The sequence below is a fragment of the Schistocerca americana genome, chromosome 2, assembly GCF_021461395.2.
Source record: "Schistocerca americana isolate TAMUIC-IGC-003095 chromosome 2, iqSchAmer2.1, whole genome shotgun sequence".
In the NCBI taxonomy this organism is placed as follows: domain Eukaryota; kingdom Metazoa; phylum Arthropoda; class Insecta; order Orthoptera; family Acrididae; genus Schistocerca; species Schistocerca americana.
In genome coordinates, this window is record NC_060120.1 from 506,873,667 (window position 1) to 506,894,753 (window position 21,087).

The 21,087-nt window shown below is 43.4% G+C and overlaps 1 protein-coding gene across 1 annotated transcript in view; it reads right to left on the reverse strand.

Moving 5' to 3' along the window:
• Positions 1-351: 351 nt before the first annotated feature.
• LOC124594133 (alpha-amylase 1-like) overlaps positions 352-21,087 on the reverse strand; it is a 113,748-nt gene continuing 93,012 nt past the window's right edge. Inside the window, exons 11-12 of the mRNA XM_047132489.1 lie at positions 12,726-12,838; positions 352-457 (exon numbers count right to left, since the gene is read on the reverse strand). Coding sequence (XP_046988445.1) covers positions 352-457; positions 12,726-12,838 — 219 coding nt within the window. The remainder of the gene's footprint in view (positions 458-12,725; positions 12,839-21,087) is intronic.

The following is a 21,087-nucleotide window of genomic DNA, read 5'->3' on the forward strand; positions in this document are numbered from 1 at the left end:
TAGTGAAACAGAGAATTTGACAGAGCGCACTCGGCATTCCCAGACGCCCTCAGCTCATTCGTCCGTCACTTCAAAGCAGAACACGTTTATGAAACCACCACTGAAACGAAAATTTCAGCGTGAGGTTAAACCACAAGAATCTGTATCAAGCCAGCTCATGGCTTACATTTTGGCAGAAAAAAAAGCTGAAAAACAGAGAGATATACAAAACCCAGTTGATGCTTTTTTGGCTGGTATAGCACCAGCCCTAAAATCATTGCATCCACTACTGTTTCATCAAGCTAAAAGTAGGATTTTTTCAATTCTACAAGACTTTGAACTGAAGCAACTCATGAATGACGTATCAGTCCATCAATTCACTCCATCATCCTGCAATTCCTCAGTAAAATCTGTTTCAACACCATATCCTTCACCTGTGGGAAACGAGTCAACAGAACCTACACAGCAGCTTTTGGACCTGCAAAGGGATTCGCACAATTCGTATACAAATAACCAAAGCCATCATTCTCCAAGTTCCCCTGCATCCTCATCAGCTTCAGAAACTAATTCACTGAATAGTCCTCATTTGTTTTTCTTAGGGTAGTAGAAATTTAACTGTATTATTTACTAACTTATGTATTTATGTTTCAATTACTAAAGTAATAAAATAAATATGGTGTCCTTAAAACTTCTTATTTATTTGTGTTCTGTGTACTTTTCTTTAACCTACCGTAAAAAAACTGCCAGTCGTTCTTTGGGTGAAACTGATACTCTCCAGAACGTGTCATTTTTTCTCAGCCTTGGTTCTAGTTTCTTTAAAAGTTCACAGAAGGTGTACTGCGTCATCCTAAAATATTCATAAAACTTAGTCTCATCATCTACGAGGTGAGAAAATAGTGTTCGAAACTCTCCCTGTACTGGTCTTGTTTTCCAGGCACTGTGGATCCATAATTTTCTTCTTCTTGTTTGCCTTCGTTCGTTTTCCTCTTCGTCTAAAGCAAGTGCTATAAGTCCTAATTCACTATTACGAAAATTAGTGAACATGTTTTACAGCTTTCACAAACAGAAACACAGCTCACCGCGTCCGAGTCACTACAAGGAACAACAGAGACACGGACGTGTGGCCCCTGCAGGAACGGACCGGAGTACGGCCGTCACTCGTCCGACGCTCGGCCCTGACACGGCCCGGACATGTGTGTCCCGACCTTTAGCCGCTGCCGATACAAGTCTGTCAACATATACCAGACAACAAACAGCGAACAAGTTTTGATAAAATTAAAATACACAATGATACGTAAATGGGCAATTGACTAATCGACTATTAAAACTTTAGTAGGGGAGCGGCCCGCTCACAACAATGCAAATTCCCAGCAATAACAAGAAGTAAGTATTCATAAGTATAACTACGTAATAGTTCAAACAAGATTTAAAAAATCGAGGTGTACCTTCGCTGGGTCCTCTTCGGGGGCTAATGGACACTGCAACTGGCAAACGCACCAAACGACAGATGGCCCGTTAAACTGTACATTTATAATCCGACAGGCTCCTCATCAAACCAAAGCACGCACACACACACACACACACACACACACACACACACACATGAAATACATGTGCATACCTTTAGGCTGAAAGCACACGACTGTACTTGCATGCCAAATCCAATAACGCGCCCCAGGAATGACCATGAGGTCTATAACCAAAATAAATAACCAAAATAAACTTCAAAACGTCAATAATAACAAACCATTGTTTCAAGTACAAGATTAACATTGCAAAATACTACCTTCCCGTATACGGAAACCTCCAGATTGAGATACGTAGCCCCAAGGGGGTCACTGAAAGTACAGTACACTACTGTACTTTCTAAACAGTCTTCACAGATAATTTCAAAAATATTCCAAGGAGGTCAATAGCTTCAGGAGTCAAGGTAGGCAAGGGATAATATTGCCCTTCTGCTCGAGGCTACTAACAAGGTATTCAATACATCTCGGTGTATTTGGCACACCACGATTGACTGAGGCACGTTGTAACCAGGTTGCGCACGACGAGAGCCGCTTCTTACCCCAATAAACTCGCCGGTAGCAACGCTGCAGGAAAACGCGCGCCCCATAGCTCAATAGTCAACGTGTTAACTTGGTGCAATCGCTAGGACGCCGAGTACTCAGGCACACTCGTCCAGCTCCGTGTCCGACACACCACTCAGCACCACACAGCCCCAGAGGGAGCACATAGGCCGGCAAAGATGGTGCGACAAGAGCTAGAATCGATGGAACGTCCGCACGAGTGGCGCCAGTAGGGCCACGGGCGCGCCCTCAAGCAACCGCCACGGTCAAGAGTCGTTGGGCGAGGCGTCTGTGATCATAACAACAAGGTCGCGGAAATCTGTCCGGTCTGCCGCATTCCCGACAGACCAGTGCAAAGGGTGTAGCACACAAGACGCAGCCGGTGCTATTGGCACGTTTTTCCAACTGTAGGGGTAGTTTACCCTTGGCATGTGGAAGGCAGCAGTTGTGGATTGTTCCTTTAGTTCGTCACAGCTAGAACTGGTATCCTGCCCCAGGCGGTTTGAGGGCCACTTGGCACACAAGTTTTAACGGCGAAGAAGTATAGGCGCCAGCCACTCGTTGACAGGGCAGTTACGCAGTCGCTACCGGACCGCTGTGGCCTAGTGGTTCCAGGCGATTCAGCCCGGAACTGCGTTGCTGCTACGGTCGCAGGTTCGAATCCTGCCTCGAGTATGGATGTGTGCGATGTCCTTAGGTTAGTTAGGTTTAAGCAGTTCTAAGTCTAGGGGACTGATGACCTCAGGTGTTAAGTCCCATAGCGCTTTTAGCCATTTGAACCATTTGAACGCAGTCGCTCTCAATCCGTATCGATCGACGGCTCCGCTTCAACATGTGGACAGTTTTTTCCACGAGGTGAACCTATCCTGTCATTGTCTTCCCTTTGTTATATGAGGGTGGTTTCAGAAGTCTGGTAAATTCCCATGAAACAACTGACATTTTTGTTGCACCTTCACGGTTGTTAAGCTTGATTATCCTCCAATGGTCCTATAAAGAATTTTAACAATGTACAACACATAACTCATTTCTAATAACTTTCTCAATTGGTTAGTGTGTCGACAGCGAAAACAGAGATTCGTGCTGTTGTCAAATATTTTCATTTAAAGAGTTGGACTACCGCACAACCCTAAACAGAATTGGATGAAGTTCGTGTGGTCTCTACACCAGCAATGAAGACCATTTAATTTTGCAGTTAATGAATTTAAACGTGGTCGGACAGGTACAGAGGAAATCATTGACAATATCCATGATATGGTAATGTAAGATCGCCAAACAGAACATCGTCGAGAGACTGCTGAGACTGTAGGCATCTCAACAGAGCGACTGCAAAATATCATGCATGGAGAATTGGATATGAAGAAACTCTATGCGAGGTGGGTGCCGCGATTTTCCAAAAGCGCATCCTGCACAACAGTTTAACACAATCCCTGGCGATGTTTAAAGCTCGATCCATCATTACAGACTAGAGTCAAGACAGTCATAAGAATGGACATTAACATAAATGGATCCTGTTATGCCTCATTGTTGGATCGTTTAAAACTTGGGCGTTGGCAGAAAGAAGACTGAGGATGGCATGCATAAAATGCCTCTTCACAAAGATAATGCACCATCCTACACATCATCGATTACAATGGCGAAAATGCATTAATTGAGCTTCCATCCTATTCACTCATCAAATGAGTAAAAGATACTTGCAATCAATAAATATTTTCTAGAGTTTGAGATAAACTATTTTTCCGATAGGATGAAGAAAGTGGAAGATTGCTGGACCAGGTGCATATCTCTCAAAGGGGACTGTGTCGTGGAGTAAGATGAGTTGCTTACTGAACAGCCATTATTTCTTGCTTTTTTTACCAGACTTATCATGCCAGTCTCTTACAACAACCTTTCAATTCTGTTTAGGCCTTTTAAAATTACTCTAGCTGTAGAAGAGCAATGTGTTCTTTCTGTGTTTTCTGAAAAATACGTTTGTGCGTTTTACTGTGTGTGCTACAATGTACTGACACCCTTTCCCCACAGCTGGGTATTAATACGGTTCTGGTAGGTCAGTTTCAACAGTTCATACTGAAAGCTCCCGTAAACTTTTATTTGTTTTTCTTTTTCAAATGTAACTTTCTATTGTGCTGAATAGCAATGGCGGGAAGGAGATACGTTATCCCTTGTAAGGTGCGATATACAGGAAATCCCCTATTATCAAAATTACGCCACACAAACCTCTCAAGCAGGTAGTCAAGGAAGTCTGAAATGGTTGTGGAAGGTGGGAATTATACAAATTTTCTTCTGCATATGAATTGATATCATATGCGCAGCAGCATCTCCCAAAAGATTATTCTTCCGTCCTCCTTCACTCCAGGTACCACCATCCGCTCGCATCGTCGCCCACAAATTACCACATAGTGATGAAGGCCAGAGACGTGACAGATTAGCTATTTTCATATAGGATGACTGTCCATTCCGTGGTGATCCCAAAACTGCATAGAGGCTAAATAAAAGTCAGGAGTACTACATTCTCTACGAATTTCCATTCTAATTTTTATTGCTTACCTATAGATTGATGTCAAACTAACGTCTAGATTGCTCGAGTCTAAAATCAGCTAAGTTTTTGTGCAAAATGTCTTAGAGATTACTGAACCACTGATATTTTGCTTTCTTTATACTGAAACTTGATAGTACTTACGTTGGTCATGCTCTGTTCTGGTAATTCTGGGCCTTGGGTCTTCTTCATATGGTTTTAAAGAGGCAGTGGGTGGTTGTTTCGCAAGGGAAATTGTTGAAACGGTACTCTTTTTTTTTTTATTCCACTGACATTTCTCTTTGTCTGTGGGTGGCGAAATCCCCATAAGTCCCCGGTCGTTGTGCTGGCAAGTTGCGCCTGTACCTGCTGGTAAAAAAAGACACAGAAAGACTTTCGTAATAATTTTACATGATTTCACCATAGGGGAAAGGCAGGCGTCAGTATAAATGCGACCCCTCAATTGCGTCTTCTGCGAATTCACTGGGCACTTTTTCTTTCTGAGTCATCAGTCTTCTGACTTGTCTGATGTGGCCCTCCACGAAATCCTTTCCTGTATCAACTATTTTATCTCATAGTAGCAATTTCAGGCTACGTCCTCAATTATTTGCTGGATGTTTTCCAGTCTCTTTCTTCCTCTACACTTTTTAATCTCTACAGCTCCCTCTAGTAGCATGGAACTTAGTCCCTTACTTTGTAACACACGTCTTACCATCCAGTCTCTTCTTATTGTCAGTGTTTTCCATATACTCCTTTAGTGACCGATTCTACGGAGAACCTCCTCATCCCTTACCTTGTCAGTCCACCTAATTATCAACATTTTACTGTAGTACCACATCTCAAATGCTTTCGATTGTCTCCTGTTCTATGTTTCACTACCACAAAATGCTGTGCTCCATACGCACATTTCCACTAATTTTGGCTCCAGTTAAGACCTGTGTTTGACATTGATAGGCTTCTCTTGGTCAGGAATGCCCTTTTTGCCAGTGCTAGTTTGCTTTTGAGGTCCTCCCTGCTCCGTTCCTCATGGATTACTTTCCTGCCTAGGCAGTAGAATTCCTTAACTTCATCTACTCAGTGACGTAATCATCAGTCCTGATGTTAAGTTTGTCGCTGTTTTCATTTCTTCAATTTACTCTCAATCCATGTTCTTTAGTCATTAGACTGTTCACATCATTCAGCAAGTCCTGTAATTCTTCTTGACATTCACTGAGGATAGCAATGTCATCTGCGGTTCTTGTCATTGATATCCTTTCACCTTATATTTAAATTCCGCTTTTGAACCACCCCTTTTATTTTCGTCATTGCTTCTTCGATGTATAGACCGAACAATATGGGGGGCGAAGACTACATCCCTATCTTACACTCTTTTTCATCCAACCACTTCGTTTTCAGTCTTCCACTTCTGGGGCGGCGGTTTGATAAAAATATTACATATGTTACATTTTTTCGTTCGTCGCCGTCTTTTACGAGAGCCTGGAAACTATTTTTGCGGTCAGCCAGAAAGCGATGGAGAACATACTCACCATAGTTTCCAGTCTGCAGGACCACATTCATCATGTGCACTATGAAAGAAATGTTTCTACTCTCTGTTTACTCAGCGGGGTCAGGAACTATGGTTATATATAAAAGTTTTCAGTTTTAACTGATTAATATATTCAGTAAAATGTCCACACTCTACGAAAATAGCAATATTCCTGATAATAATAATAATAATAAACCCCGTGGAGGCCCGGGAAAAGAATAGGCCTCTGGTATGTTCTGCCAGTCGTAAAAGGCGACGAAAAGAACAAACCACTAATAGGGCTAACCCCCCTTTTAGTGTGATTAGTTGGTTCAGGACAGAAACTAAAGAAGCCTCGGACAAGCGCCGTCATGGTCAGGGACGAAGCTTGAACCCTATGCCCGCCCATAATGGTAACGGCACTGCTAGCCAACAGGAAAATGATTTAAATCCAAATAGAGGTGTTTTGCAGGATATGCTTCCTGCAACCACTCTAGAATGAAAACAAAGAGAGAGGATGAGATGGTCAGATGAAGTTAATCGACACCTCATGTTCTGTTATTACCAAGCAACAAACCTAGGAACTAACACAACTGGATACAGATCACAAGTATACACAACATTTATTACCAGATACCCAGAATTAAAATTTTTAACAGAACAACGACTAGCTGATCAGATCCGTGTAATAATCAAAAATAACAGGATACCCCAGTCAGAATTAGAAAACATCAAACAACAAGTACAACAAATACTGGAACAAAATAATGTGCAATCAGAAGAAGAAGAAAATACAGTAATGGACTCAAACATCCCAGAGCAAACAAACAAAGAACAACACGCATCAATTAAACAATCAGAGGAAAACGAAATCTTAAGACAGCCACCAGAACAAGCACAAATAGAACACGAAGTGACACACATGTTAGATATAGAAAAAAAATTTCAGCTGACATATATAGAATACAAACACACAAATACAGACATTAGACCATTCTTGCATAGACCGCCAAATAACCCACAAGTCGAAACAACAATAAAAACTATCAACGCAATCAGACACAACAAAATAAATGAAAACACAAATATGGAAGAGTTACAACTACTGCTTTATATAGGAGCACTCACTACACTCTAATATACACACTAGGCAGAGATCAGAACCTACCAACACACAGAAGCAACCCACAAAACCAGCATGGCAACACAGGCTACAAATCAGAATAGAAAAACTGAGAAAAGACATCGGACAGCTAACACAATTTATAAGAAATGAAATGTCAGAAAAAAACGATAAAGGTTAGATAAAATCTCACAACAATAAGCGATAGAGCAATTAGATGAAGAGAAGCAGAAATTAGAAGCATTGGCCAAACGACTTAGAAGACACAAAAAAAGTGAAAATAGAAGGAAACAAAACCAAACATTTAACACAAACCAAAAGAAATTTTACCAGACAATAGATAACACACACATTAAAATAAACAACCCACCAAACATAACAGACATGGCACACTTCTGGAGCAACATATGGTCAAACCCGGTACAACATAACAGACATGCACAGTGGATACAAGCAGAAACAGACACATACAAGATGATACCACAAATGCCTGAAGTGATAATTTTGCAACATGAAGTCACCCAAGCAATTAATTCTACTCACAATTGGAAAGCCCTTGGAAAAGGTAAAATAGCAAATTTCTGGCTAAAGAAGTTCACCTCAACACATTCGCATCTAACTAAATTATTTAACAGTTACAATGCAGACCCATACACATTCCCTGATACACTTACACATGGAATAGCTTATCTGAAACCTAAAGATCAAGCAGACACAGCAAACTCAGCTAAATATCGCCCCATAACATACCTACCAACAATATACAAAATACTAACTTCAGTCATTACACAGAAATTAATGACACATCCAACACAGAACAAAACTATAAATGAAGAACAAAAAGACTGTTGCAAAGGAGCACGAGGATGTAAAGAGCAACTGATAATAGATGCAGAGGTGACATATCAAGCTAAAACTAAACAAAGGTCGCTACACTACGCATACATTGATTACCAAAATGCTTTTGATAGTGTACCCCACTCATGGTTACTACAAATATTGGAAATATACAAAAAATTGATACAGTTCCTAAACATAGTAATGAAAAATTGGAAAACAACACATAATATCCAAACAAATTCAAATAATATCACATCACAGCCAATACAGATTAAGCGTGGAATATACCAAGGAGACTCATTAAGTCCTCTCTGGTTCTGCCGTGCTCTGAACCCACTATCCAACATGCTAAATAATACAAATTATGGATACAATATTACTGGAACATACCCACACAAACTCACACATTTGCTATACATGGATGATCTAAAACTACTGGCAGCAACAAATCAACAACTCAACGAATTACTAAAGTTAACGGAAGTATTCAGCAATAATATAAATATGGCTTTTGGAACAGACAAATGTAAGAAAAATAGCATAGTCAAGGGAAAACACACTAAACAAGAAGATTACATATTGGATAACCACAGCGACTGCATAGAAGCGATGGAAAAAACAGATGCCTATAAATATCTAGGATACAGACGAAAAATAGGAACAGATAATACAAATATTAAAGAAGAACTAAAAGAAAAATATAGACAAAGACCAACAAAAATACTGAAAACAGAATTGACAGCAAGAAACAAGACAAAAGCTTTAAATACTCATGCTATACCAATATTGACCTGCTCATTTGGAGTAGTTAAATGGAGTAACACAGACCTAGAAGCACTCAATACACTTACACGATCACAATGCCACAAATATAGAATACATCACATACATTCAGCAACAGAAAGATTCACATTAAGCAGAAAGGAAGGAAGAAGGGGATTTATCGGTATAAAAAACCTCCATTATGGACAGGTAGACAATTTAAGAAAATTCTTTATAGAACGAGCAGAAACTAGCAAAATACATAAAGCAATCACTCATATAAATACATCGGCTACACCATTGCAATTTCATAACCACTTCTACAACCCTTTAGATCACATAACATCAACTGATATGAAGAAAGTCAATTGGAAAAAGAAAACACTACATGGCAAGCACCCGTATCATCTAACACAGCCACACATCGATCAAGACGCATCCAACACATGGCTAAGAAAAGGCAATATATACAGTGAGATGGAAGGATTCATGATTGCAATACAGGATCAAACAATAAACACCAGATATTACAGCAAGCATATTATTAAAGATCCCAATACCACAACAGATAAATGCAGACTTTGCAAACAACAAATAGAAACAGTAGATCACATCACAAGCGGATGTACAATACTAGCAAATACAGAATACCCCAGAAGACATGACAATGTTGCAAAAATAATACATCAACAGCTTGCCTTACAACATAAACTTATAAAACAACACGTTCCCACATACAAGTATGCACCACAAAATGTACTGGAGAGTGATGAATACAAATTATATTGGAACAGAACCATTATAACAGACAAAACAACACCACATAACAAACCTTACATCATACTCACCAATAAAAAGAAGAAATTAACACAACTAATCGAAATATCCATACCCAATACAACAAATATACAAAAGAAAACGGGAGAAAAAATTGAAAAATACATCCAACTGGCTGAGGAAGTCAAGGACATGTGGCATTAGGATAAAGTTGACATTATACCAATTATACTATCAACTACAGGAGTCATACCACATAATATCCACCAGTACATTAATGCAATACAGCTACATCCAAACTTATATATACAACTACAGAAATCCGTAATTATTGATACATTTTCAATTACCGAAAGTTCCTAAATGCAATATAACATATACCGTACAGTTAAATGGAAGTCACGCTTGATCAGGGTCACACTCCATTTTTGACCAGACATAATGTCTGAGAAAAGAAAGAAATAATAATAATAATAATAATAATCATGTCTCTAGTATAAACAGCACTATGTGCAGGTCAGAGGCGACTTCTACGGCAAGTTCCAATTAAAATGGTCTTTTGCTCGCCACAAAAGTGGAAAATAACCTCACCACTCACCACGCGGTTTCCTTAACATTACGGGCGGCACACAAACAATTACTTCCGTGAAATCTAAGCTATCCAGGACGGTGTACAGTCCTCGTGAGATCCTGTTTGTATCGAAAACATGCCTTTAGTAGTAGACTGGTTGTGACATCATCCGAGGCAGAGTGATACCTCGGTGCAAAGTTAGTGTCTATACTGCCTCTCTGGCCGTATTTATATATGGGTGCAGCGGACGACCGAGCGGAACACCCGCCGTCATCCGCTCTACATCCAGGTAGCACCATCTAAATAGCTGTTTTCTCGGAAACATATTATTTCATAGTTCTGTCATGAATCAGTTTACAATATTCGAAATTTTTATATGAATGCAGTTAAGTTGGCTTTTATTACAGAAGAAGTTTTAGCTCGACTGCTTGTAAAATTTGCCGACTAGAATTTTTAGAACGGAACCGACAATTGGAAATGAGCTCTTTAAGAGTCCTCATATGGATTGTTATTTTTATCAAAGTCTGGAAACTTGTAATATCTCTATTATTTAATGGATGTAATCAAATGCTGTAATCATAACATTCTATCATTAATTTTAGTGATACTCAATCTATTGCAAACAAGAACATATTTGTTCCCAATTTAGTTTTCAGTAAATTACTTGAAAATAATTAGAGGTAGCTTAATGCGGGTCAGAAAGTTAATGTTTTTATATCATACTGAAGCTTCTTAAGATTTTTAAAATCTCTTAGTCTAATATTTTGCGCCTTCAATTATCCGTAAAAACACTAATTTTTGACCAAAATAATACTGCGATCAAGTTCAGACATGTAACAGTTGATTGCGACAGATCTATCCACATTCTGATCAATTTTGGCTTTGTAGCTTTATTATTTAGCGCCACTTGTTTTTTATTTGAAACAATGTATTTAGGGAATCATATTCATCTGGTCACTCTGAGATTTAACAATTTTAACCAGTAATACTGTCTTCTACGCCTTCCCTTACAACCGCATTCGAAACCCCCATGACTATTAGATTTTCATCTCCCTTTAGATACTGAATTACACATTCAATATCCTCGTATTCTTTCTCTGTCTTTTCATCTTCCGCTTGCGACGTCGGCATATATACCAGCACTATCGTTGTTGGTGTTTGTTTGGTGTTCACAGTAACTCAGTCTCTACCCTACATTCCTATTCATAACAAGAGCTCCTCCCGTTGTACGATTTTCTGCTGCTGTTAATATTATCCTATGCTCATCTGGCCAGAAATCGTTATCTTCTTTCTATTTCACTTCACTGACACCCATTATATCTAGATCGAACCTTTGCATTGATAATAGTAGGAACGCCCTTTTTGTCAGTGATCGTCTACTTTTTGTGTCCTCCTTCCTACGTAATTTCGCTGTCTAGGCAACAGAATTCCTAAAGTTCATCTACATGATGATCACCAACACTCATGTTAAGTTCGTCGGTATTCTCATTACTACTACTTCTCAGTACTTATGTCTCTCTTCGATTTACTCTTTATCCACATTCTGTATTTATCAGACTGCTCATTCCATTAAACAGACCCTGTAATTCTTCTTCACTTTCACTGAAGATACCAACGTCATCAGCGAATCTTATCAGCGATATCCTTTCACCTGAATTTTAATTACGCCCTTGGACCTTTTAATTCCGTCATTGGTTGTACGATATAAAGATAGAGCACTGGGGGCGAGAGACGACATCCCTTTCATACGCCTATTTGAACCCGAGCACTTCGTTCTTGGTCTCTGAATCTTATTGTTCCGTCTTGGTTCTCGTACATTTTGTATATTAGGCGTATTTCCCTATAGATTACCCCTACTTTTCTCAGGATTTCGGATATCTTGCACCATTTGACATTCTTGAATGCTTTTTCCCTCGATAGACCTTATGAGAATGTCTTCATTTCTCTTCAGTCTTGCTTCCATTGTCAACCGCAACGTCAGAACTGCCTCTCTGGTGCCTTTACCTTTCCTGAAGCCTAACTGATCATCATCCAACAGAACCACAATTTTCTTTTCCATTCGTCTTTATAATAATCTTGCCAGCACCTTGGATGCAAGGTTTGACCCGGGGATTGTTTCAACTTTTCTGTACCCTGAGCCAGTTCTTCGGACTATCATTTCTTTTTCGATTTCTTCGCATTTTTCATGTAGCCATTTCGCCTTAGCTGCACTATATTTCCTGTTTATTTCACTGCTGAGTGACTTGTATGTCTATATTTCTAAATTTTCCTGAACGTTTTTGTACTTCCTTCTTTCTTCGATCAGCTGAAGTACTTCCTGTGTTACTGACAGTTTCCTAGCATTTGTCTTCCTTGTACCTATGTTTTTATCTCCAACTTCTGATTGCGTCCATTCCTCTTCAGCTAAACCGCCTACCGAGCTAACGGAGCTTATAAATTTAGTTCGTGTTTTCTGTGGGAGAGCTGTTCAGAGTCAGTCACTCGTCTGCTGGCGCGTTGGGTACGATCCCATCTTAGCAAAAAGTGAGGCCGCTAGTATTTTTTTCCTAGCTGGAGAAAATGCCGTGCTGAATGCATTCTGCCGAACCTACCTGTTGATCCAGCGCTCGCTGGAGTCCACACTGCAGGGGTCGCCCGAGCTTCTGGCCGTGTGCTTTATTCTCCTTGCTCTCCAAAACTGTGTCTCATAGGTAGAATCAAATATCTACATAAGCCCATATTGTTAGTTAATGAAAAATTGGCGATATGACCTTATAATCCCTGCTACTATTCTCTTATTAAATCAGAAAAAAATTTCGATCGATATCTGTGCGGTTTATTGAATTATTAATTTGATTTGCGTGTGAGAAACAGAAAAAAATGAGGAGAGGCGGACCAGAGAAGGGCGGACGTGTCTCATCATCTAAAGTCAGTTCACTTCTCCTAGTGAACGTATATATGCTGTTCGATACGTGGGAAATTTTATGGTTTGTTAGTGCAAAAAAATTTGGAAATTTGTGGTAATGGCTTATGGGACCAAACTACTGAGGTCATCGGTCCCTAAGCTTACGCACTACTTAATCTAACTTAAACTAACTTACGCTAAGGACAACACACACACACCCATGCCCGAGGGACGACTCGGACCTCCGACGGAGGGAACTGCGCGAACCGTGACAAGACGGCCGCGCGGCTTTTGTCAGTGCACGACAGCAAAGTGTATATGCTGAATGAAAATAAAACTTGATAATACTATACATTTTCTTGAATGCCCACTGACAGTGGGTTTCTACCGCGTGTTCAGGTATTAATAGGAGAAATTTTCTGCACTGGTATTATGTTTGCGAAGTTTGCGTAATTCTACAAAAATTCGACTTGATAGCACTCACACTTGAACTAGAAGACGTTTTTTCATAATCACTGGACACTGCGCCATAAAATATACGACGGACATAAAACTATTGCCCATATCATTACAAGGTCACCTTCAAAATCCACCATGTTTAGTTCGTATCTTCCCGGGAAAAATCCAACGACGCCTCACTAACATAATCTAGACACTTCAGAGGCTTGACGTACAATATTATCAAGGAAGTGTTGAAAGCAGTTTGGTTACGTTCACGATAATTAGACTGTTCGCATGGATGACGTCTTCTCGGATTATCACTCTACTCAAGGCGTCGCGCTGCAGCTAAGTTTCGACGTATTTCTACATCTACATCTACATCTACATCCATACTCCTCAGGCCACCTGACGGTGTGTGGCGTTGGGTACCTTGAATACCTGTATCGCTTCTCCCTTCTATTCCAGTGTCGCATTGTTCGTGGAAAGAAAGATTGTCGGTAAGCTTCTGTGTGGGTTCTAATCTCTTTGATGTTATCCTCATGGTCTCTTCGCGAGATATACGTAGGAGGGAGCAATATACTGCTTGACTCCTCGGTGAGGGTATATTCTCGAAACTTCAACAAAACGGCCGTACGGAGCTACTCAGCGTTTCTCTTGCAGAGTCTTCCACCGGAGTTTATCTGTCATCTCCGTAACGCTTTCGCGATTACTAAATGGTCCTGTATCGAAGCGCGCTGCTCTCCGTTGAATCTTCTCTATCTCTTCTATCAACCCTATCTGGTACGGATCCCACACCGGTGAGCAGTATTCAAGCAGTGGGCGAATAAGTGTACTGTAACCTACTTCCTTTGTTTTCGGACTGCACTTCCTTAGGATTCTTCCAATGAATATCAGTCTGACATCTGCTTTACCGGCTATTAATTTTATATGGTCATACCATTTTAAATCACTCCTAATACCTACTCCCAGATAATTTATGGAATTAACTGCTTCCAGTTGGTGACCTGCTATATTGTAGCTAAATGATAAAGGATCTTTCTTTCTATGTGTTCGCAGCACATTACACTTGTCTACATTGAGATTCTATTGCCATTCCCTACACCATGCGTCAATTCGTTGCAGATCCTCCTGCATTTCAGTACACTTTTCCACTGTTCAACTTCTCGATATACTACAGCATCATCAGCAAAAATCCTCAGTGAACTTCCGATGTTATTCACAAGGTCATTTATATACATTGTGAATAGCAACGGTCCTATGACACTCCCCTGCGGCACACCTGAAATCGCTCTTACTTCGGAAGACTTCTCTCCATTGAGAATGACGTGCTGCGTTCCGTTATCTAGGAACTCTTCAATCCAATCACACAATTGGTCTGATAGTCCATATGCTCTTATTTTGTTCATTTGTTATTTCCTACACGTCATCTTCAGGCCAATTTTCGGGTTCCTGCACAGTTCGTCTCTTAATAGAGGCTGACCGCAGGCTCCTCTGCCATCTCTGCCAGGCTGGGCCAATCGGGCAACTCCGGATGGTGTGTCACGGACGTTGGTGGTGCTGGTGGGTGGGAGGGATAAGCGCGTACAGTGAACGGGGTGGGGGATGGGGTGGGGGTGGACTCGGGGCATGTCGGACCGTCCTGGAGTCCCGTCCTGCGTCCTGGTGCTGCCTTGGTCGGTTTCACATCAGAGCTGACTGGTCCTTTGTTAGTGCTTCCTCCCATGCAGAGCTCAGGTGGAAACCGCTATCCCGACAGAACTTTCCAGGACACTGGTAGTAGATAGCGGGTGCGTGGCGGAACAGTTCCACACTGTCTTTGTCAAAGTGACACCATAGTAATATCGAGCAGTCTTCTAGCAGTACCAGTGTGAAGAGATACGTGACGTCGAAATTAACCAGGAGACAAGGAACACAACGAGGAAACGGCTTTTAATACTACGCGTCTGGAACCAAAGGCATTCTATCGATACGTGGACGACGTATCCGTGGTATGGCTGCATGGCGAAGAAAACCTGCAGGAGCTTCTTTACCATCCTAACAGCAAACATGACAATATAAAATTCACCACAGAGGTAGAAGAAATCGGATGCCTGTCTTTCCTCCATATCCTGAAAGGAAGAAAACATATGGGACATCTGATACTGACGGCTCTGTACCTAAACACCGCTAGCTGCCACCATCCAGCACAATGTGAACCTATGCTCACCACCCTGGTGCATAGAGCACGAGATATATACAAGGAGAGCCTAGTTATCGAATAGCAGCATCTGAGAGAAACCTTGCGCAAGAAGGGCAACTCGGAGACATATATAATACTGCTCTCCAGCCGAGCAAGAAGAAGAAAAAAGGAGATCTGGAAGAAGACATTAAGCGTATGGCATTCCTTCCGTATTCTGGACTCCCCACAGTCGATATGACAAGGATATTGCAGGAGAGCCTCATTAAAGCCATGTTACGCTCATCGGCTAGAATCAGAAATATGATAGGTTCAATGAAAGACGAACTAGGGGCACGCACACCCGGAGGTTACAGCAAAAATTGAGAATGTTGCAAGCGACACATTGCCCAGACACAACGGTGTATTTCGGAGAGTCTCTCAGAACATGTCAGAAGCGCTCGCCCCGGGCAAACGAACAAGTCAGCAGTGGCACAGCACAGCCTAAGCGAAAGTCATATGTTTAATTTTGAACATACAGAGATGTTGTACCGGACGAACAGATTCTACAACTTGATGAATAAAGAGGCAGTGGAATACGGGTCCAAGATGATCTTGTCAGCTGGGGTAACGGTTTATAACTGAACTCTGCTTGGGATGTAGCGCTAGCAAGAATATGTCAAGAGTACTCTTATGTGAAAGTGGCGAAGACAGCGGATGGAACAGGAAGGGAGCACCAGGACGGGACACGCAGCGAGTCTCCCCGCCAGCACATCACCGCCGTCCCCGATTCCTCTCCAGCATCGTTCGCCACATCCCTTCTGGAGGCGCGCGATTGGCCCAGCCGTGGCAGACGAGGCAGAGGACCCTGTGGTCTAGAGTCTTTACAGATACGAACTGGACATGAACTCGAGACTTCGCCTGAAGATGACGAGTAGGAAACTTGTCGAAACGATGCCGCAGAACAACGCCTTGACTTGGTTGCTAACACATCATCGAAATTCGCCGAAAACTCCTGCATCCCCATATAACTACTAGTGACATCTTACAAGTTCTGTGACGCATCATAAGTAGGTTTTATAGTTTACGACGTTACTGTTGACATTTTGTCTGAGTTAGCTAGAGTTATCTGGAGAGAAGACTTGAACATACCCAGTTTACAATTAACAGTGTAGAAATACACCAGGAGAACACTGCCGCAATATGACCTGGAGCAGCACAAGCGTTAGACTTATTCCATACTCGCAGGGGAAACATCACCAACCTCACTTTTTAAGGGAAAAAAAGGCACTCAAGAGAGATATCAGCCTCAGAGATCGATCTCCTGCAAAAATGTGATGCACAATTCCGACTGAATGCAGCTCTGACCGTTTGGACATGCAGGTTTTAGAACTTCACGCGTACCGTTTGTTGCCACTCCGTCCACCCGAATGAAGCTGCTTAATGCTCGAGAGCAAAGTTCCGTCCAGCGCAATGAGAGAGACATTTGTGTTCATAATGTCAGTGAACCTATAAGCGATACGGCGGCACCTGTGTGAGAGGCACAGAATGACGATCAAACTGCAACTTTTAAACGGCAAAGAACGAGAGCTTCTGAAAATCGTGACTAGTATCATTATATGCGACTCTTTGACTTTCATACTAAGCAAACGATGCAGTTTTAACATCCAAACGCAAACCATTCAGAATATATGACGATTTTATTTCATTAGTTCAATATTTGTTACCCTACAGAGCGGGCAATGATGCCTCTTTTTTTTCTTTCTTTATTGTGAAATCATTCCCCTGCCCCATATGGGCAGGGAAGGACTGTCAGCGGCACAATCCGCCGCTCTTCAACCGAGTGACATAACAACTTAAAATAAGAATAAAATGTTACACACATAAGGCGAGAAAGAGGAACTTAAAATAGAAAAATGGGAGAAAATGGAGGTGAAAAATAGACTAACATGGAGACGTTCATGGAGGATAGTTAAAAGTCACCAGAAGGCTAAAAAAAATAACACAGTTGGGGAGTCTTCAAAACTCAGAGAAGACACTGAATGGACATGCACACATTAAAAGTCGGCCACAGTAGTAAAAACACTCCGGAACAACACATTTAAAACCCACTTGGAGCACACACGACAAAGAATAAAACTACCAGGCGGGACCTGCCGAGGGAAAGGGCAGAGAGGATGGAAAAGGAGGGGAGAGCAGGGGTAAGGGCGCGATGAAGAGAGGAGGGGCATCAATGGGTACACGAAAAGGCAGGAGACATATGGGGTGGGAGATGGAAGGCAGGGCAGGAGGGAGTGCAGAGACACTGAAAGGAGACACAAGAGATGGAGGGGGAGTAGGATGGGGAAGCCGCTCAGGAGGAGGGAGGGGGAGGAGAGGGAGCGCTGAGGAGGTGGCAGGAAGATGGGGTTGGAGTTGGTAGGAAGGGTAGATGTCAGGTCGAAGCTCATCATCTGGGAGGGATAGATGGTTGAAGGGGCGTTGGGAAAGGAGATGGTGTGGAGATGGAGCGAGGGTGGGACACAACGGTAAAGGCCCGGCAACTGGTTGGGGGTGGAGAGGAAGGGAGACACCAAGAGGTGAGGGGGATCAAGGCGGCGGACAATATATAGTGTGCGGATGTGTTCAAGGAAAAGGAGAAGGTGGGGGTAGGGGACGAGGTCGTAGAGGATGCGTGTGGGGGACGGAAGGTGGATGCGGAAGGTGAGGAGGAGCGCATGGTGTTCGAGGATTTGGTGGGCTTTACAGAACCGGGGAGGGGCGGAAATCCAAGCTACGATGGCATAACAGAGGATTGGGCGGATCAAGGATTTGTAGGTGTGAAGCATGGTGAAAGGATGCAGACCCCACGTCCAGCCGGACAGGAGTTTCAGGAGGCAGAGGTGGTTGTGAGTTTCGTTTTGGATGGTAAGGAGATGGGGAGTCCAGGTGATGTGGCGGTCGAGTGTGAGGCCAAGATACTTGAGGATAGGAGTGAGGTGGATAGGACGGCCATAAATGGTGAGGTAGAGATCTTGGAGATGGAACGAGCATGTGGTGTGCCTGGGTCTTGGAGGGATTAACATGGAGGAACCACTGGTTGCACAAAGCAGTGAATTGGGCAAGGTGGGTTTGGAGGGTACGTTGGGACCATTGAAGGATAGGAAAATGGGCTAGGAAGGCGGTGTCATCAGCGAACTGGAGAAGATGAACAGGAGGGGGAGGTTTCGGCATATCAGCAGTGTACAGGAGATAGAGGAGAGGGGAAAGGACAGAACCTTGGGGCACGCCGGCGAAGGAATAGAAAGTACAGGAGTTGGAATTGTGGATAGTCACATAGAAGGGACGATGGGAGAGGAAGGAAGCAATGAGACGGACGAAGTTGATGGGGAGAGCATAGATCTGGAGTTTGAAGAGGAGCTGGGGATGCCAGACATGGTCATAGGCGTTCTGGAGATCAAGGGAAACAAAGATAGTGGAGCGACGGGAGTTAAGTTGGAGGGAAAGAAGATTGGTAAGGTTAAGGAGCTGGTCGTCAGCAGAGAAGGAAGGCCGGAAGCCACATTGGGTAAGAGGAAGGAGATGGTGCTGGTTAAGGTGGCAGTGAATACGGCGAGAGAGGATGGCCTCGAAGACCTTACTGAACACGGAGGTGAGGCAGATTGGGCGATAGGAAGAGGTATCTGAGGGGGGGTTTGTTATGTTTAGGGAACAGCAGGACATGGGAAGTCATCCACAGGTCTGGGTAAAAGCCAGTGGAGAGGAGGAGATTGTACAGGGTAGCAAGGACAGACAGGAAGGAGGGAGGGGATTCCTTGAGGTAACGGTAGGTGACGCCATCATGACCAGGGGCAGTGTTGCGTTTGGAGTGGAGGACGAGTGTGATGTCTTGTGTGGTGATGGGAGTGTTGATGTCTGAGGGGGGGTAACCGATCCAAGTACTAGAAGCTAGGGGTGAGTGGGGGGACAGAGGTGTCAGTGCGTTCAATGACGGTTGGGAAGAGGGAGTAATCAAAATGGGGATCGTCAGGAATGGTGAAGACCTCGGATAGGTGGGAAGCAAAATGGTTAGCATTACTGAGGTTGTCCGGAAAGGGTCGATCGTCATGGAGGATGGGGTAATGCGGGGTGGGATGGCTACTAGTAAGGTGGTGGAAGGCTGACCAGTACTTGGAGGAGTTGATAGGGACGCTGGAGTTGAGGTGTGTGCATGTCTGGCGCCAGTCCCGGCGTTTCTTTGCTGTAATGAGGTTCCAGATACGTCACTGTAATTGCCAGTGGCGGGTGAGAGTATTCCGGTCACGAGTGCGGAGGAAGGAGCGGTAGAGCCTGCGGGATTCATGCAGAAGAAGGACGGCCTGTGGAGGAAGTGTAGGGCAGTGAGGGTGGATGAGTTTGGTAGGGACATGAGCCTCCACAGCGTCAGTGATGGTCTTCTGAAGGAAGGAAGAGGCATGGGTGATGTCATCAGGGTGGTGAAAGGTGAGGGGGTGGCTTTCGATCTGTAAGGCAATGGATTCCCGGTAGGCATCCCAATTGGCATGGTGGTAGTCATGGACAGACTTTGGAGGGGCAGCTGGGCTGGTGGCTGCAGTGGCGGGACGGGTAGAGGAGATGGTGAGAAGGACAGGGAGATGGTCACTACTGACGGGATCAAGGACATCAATGGCGATGCGACCAAGGAGGTTGGGGGATGCGAGGATAACATCGAGGGTGGAGCTACTTTCAGGACAGGTGTGCTGTGGGAGAGGAACAAGGTCACCATGGAGGGTGTCAAGGAACTGATGCCACCGCCAAAGAGTGGCAGGGTCACGGCTGTAGATGTTGAGGTCAGCGGCTATCACATAAGTGGAGAAGGTATGGTCAACATGGGAAAGGAAGTCAAAGGGGAGAGGAGCTGCGGGCGGATATAGATAGTGGCACAGGTGATGGTGAGAGAGGGAAAAAATAGGCTGAGGAGAAGGTGTTCAGTCAGGTCATTGAGGAGGGGTTGTGGCCGGACAGGGAGGTGCTTGAGGTGGCCTATAGTGACCCTGACTTGGGCTAGGGGAAGTGAATTGTCAGTGCGGTGAAGGAGATAAGGGGAGGTGCGGACAACATGGTGGGGTTGGAGGAAGGTTTCATTAAGGATGAAGGAGTCAACCTGGTGCTGGGAGAGGTTATGCATGAAGAGGTACTTGTTTGCAGGGAGGGTGCAAATGTTGAAGTAGAGGAGACGATACTATTGATGCGCCAGGAGGTTGGAGGTGGGAAGGGTGTGGGAAGGGGAGAGAGGGGCTTCAACGAGGGTGTCGAGGTGGGTGAAGGTAAGGTGGGCCTGGTTGTGGGAGTAGGTGGCGTAGGTGTTTAAGTGGAAAACAGAGTGGGCGGCAAGGGAAATCTGCTGGAGTGTGTGGGGGCGCTGGAAGGGGTGAATGTTATGCAGGATGATGGTGAGGAACTGGATGATGTCTTCCGCAGTAGGGGGAGGGTGGAGGGAATTGTTAGGATCGAT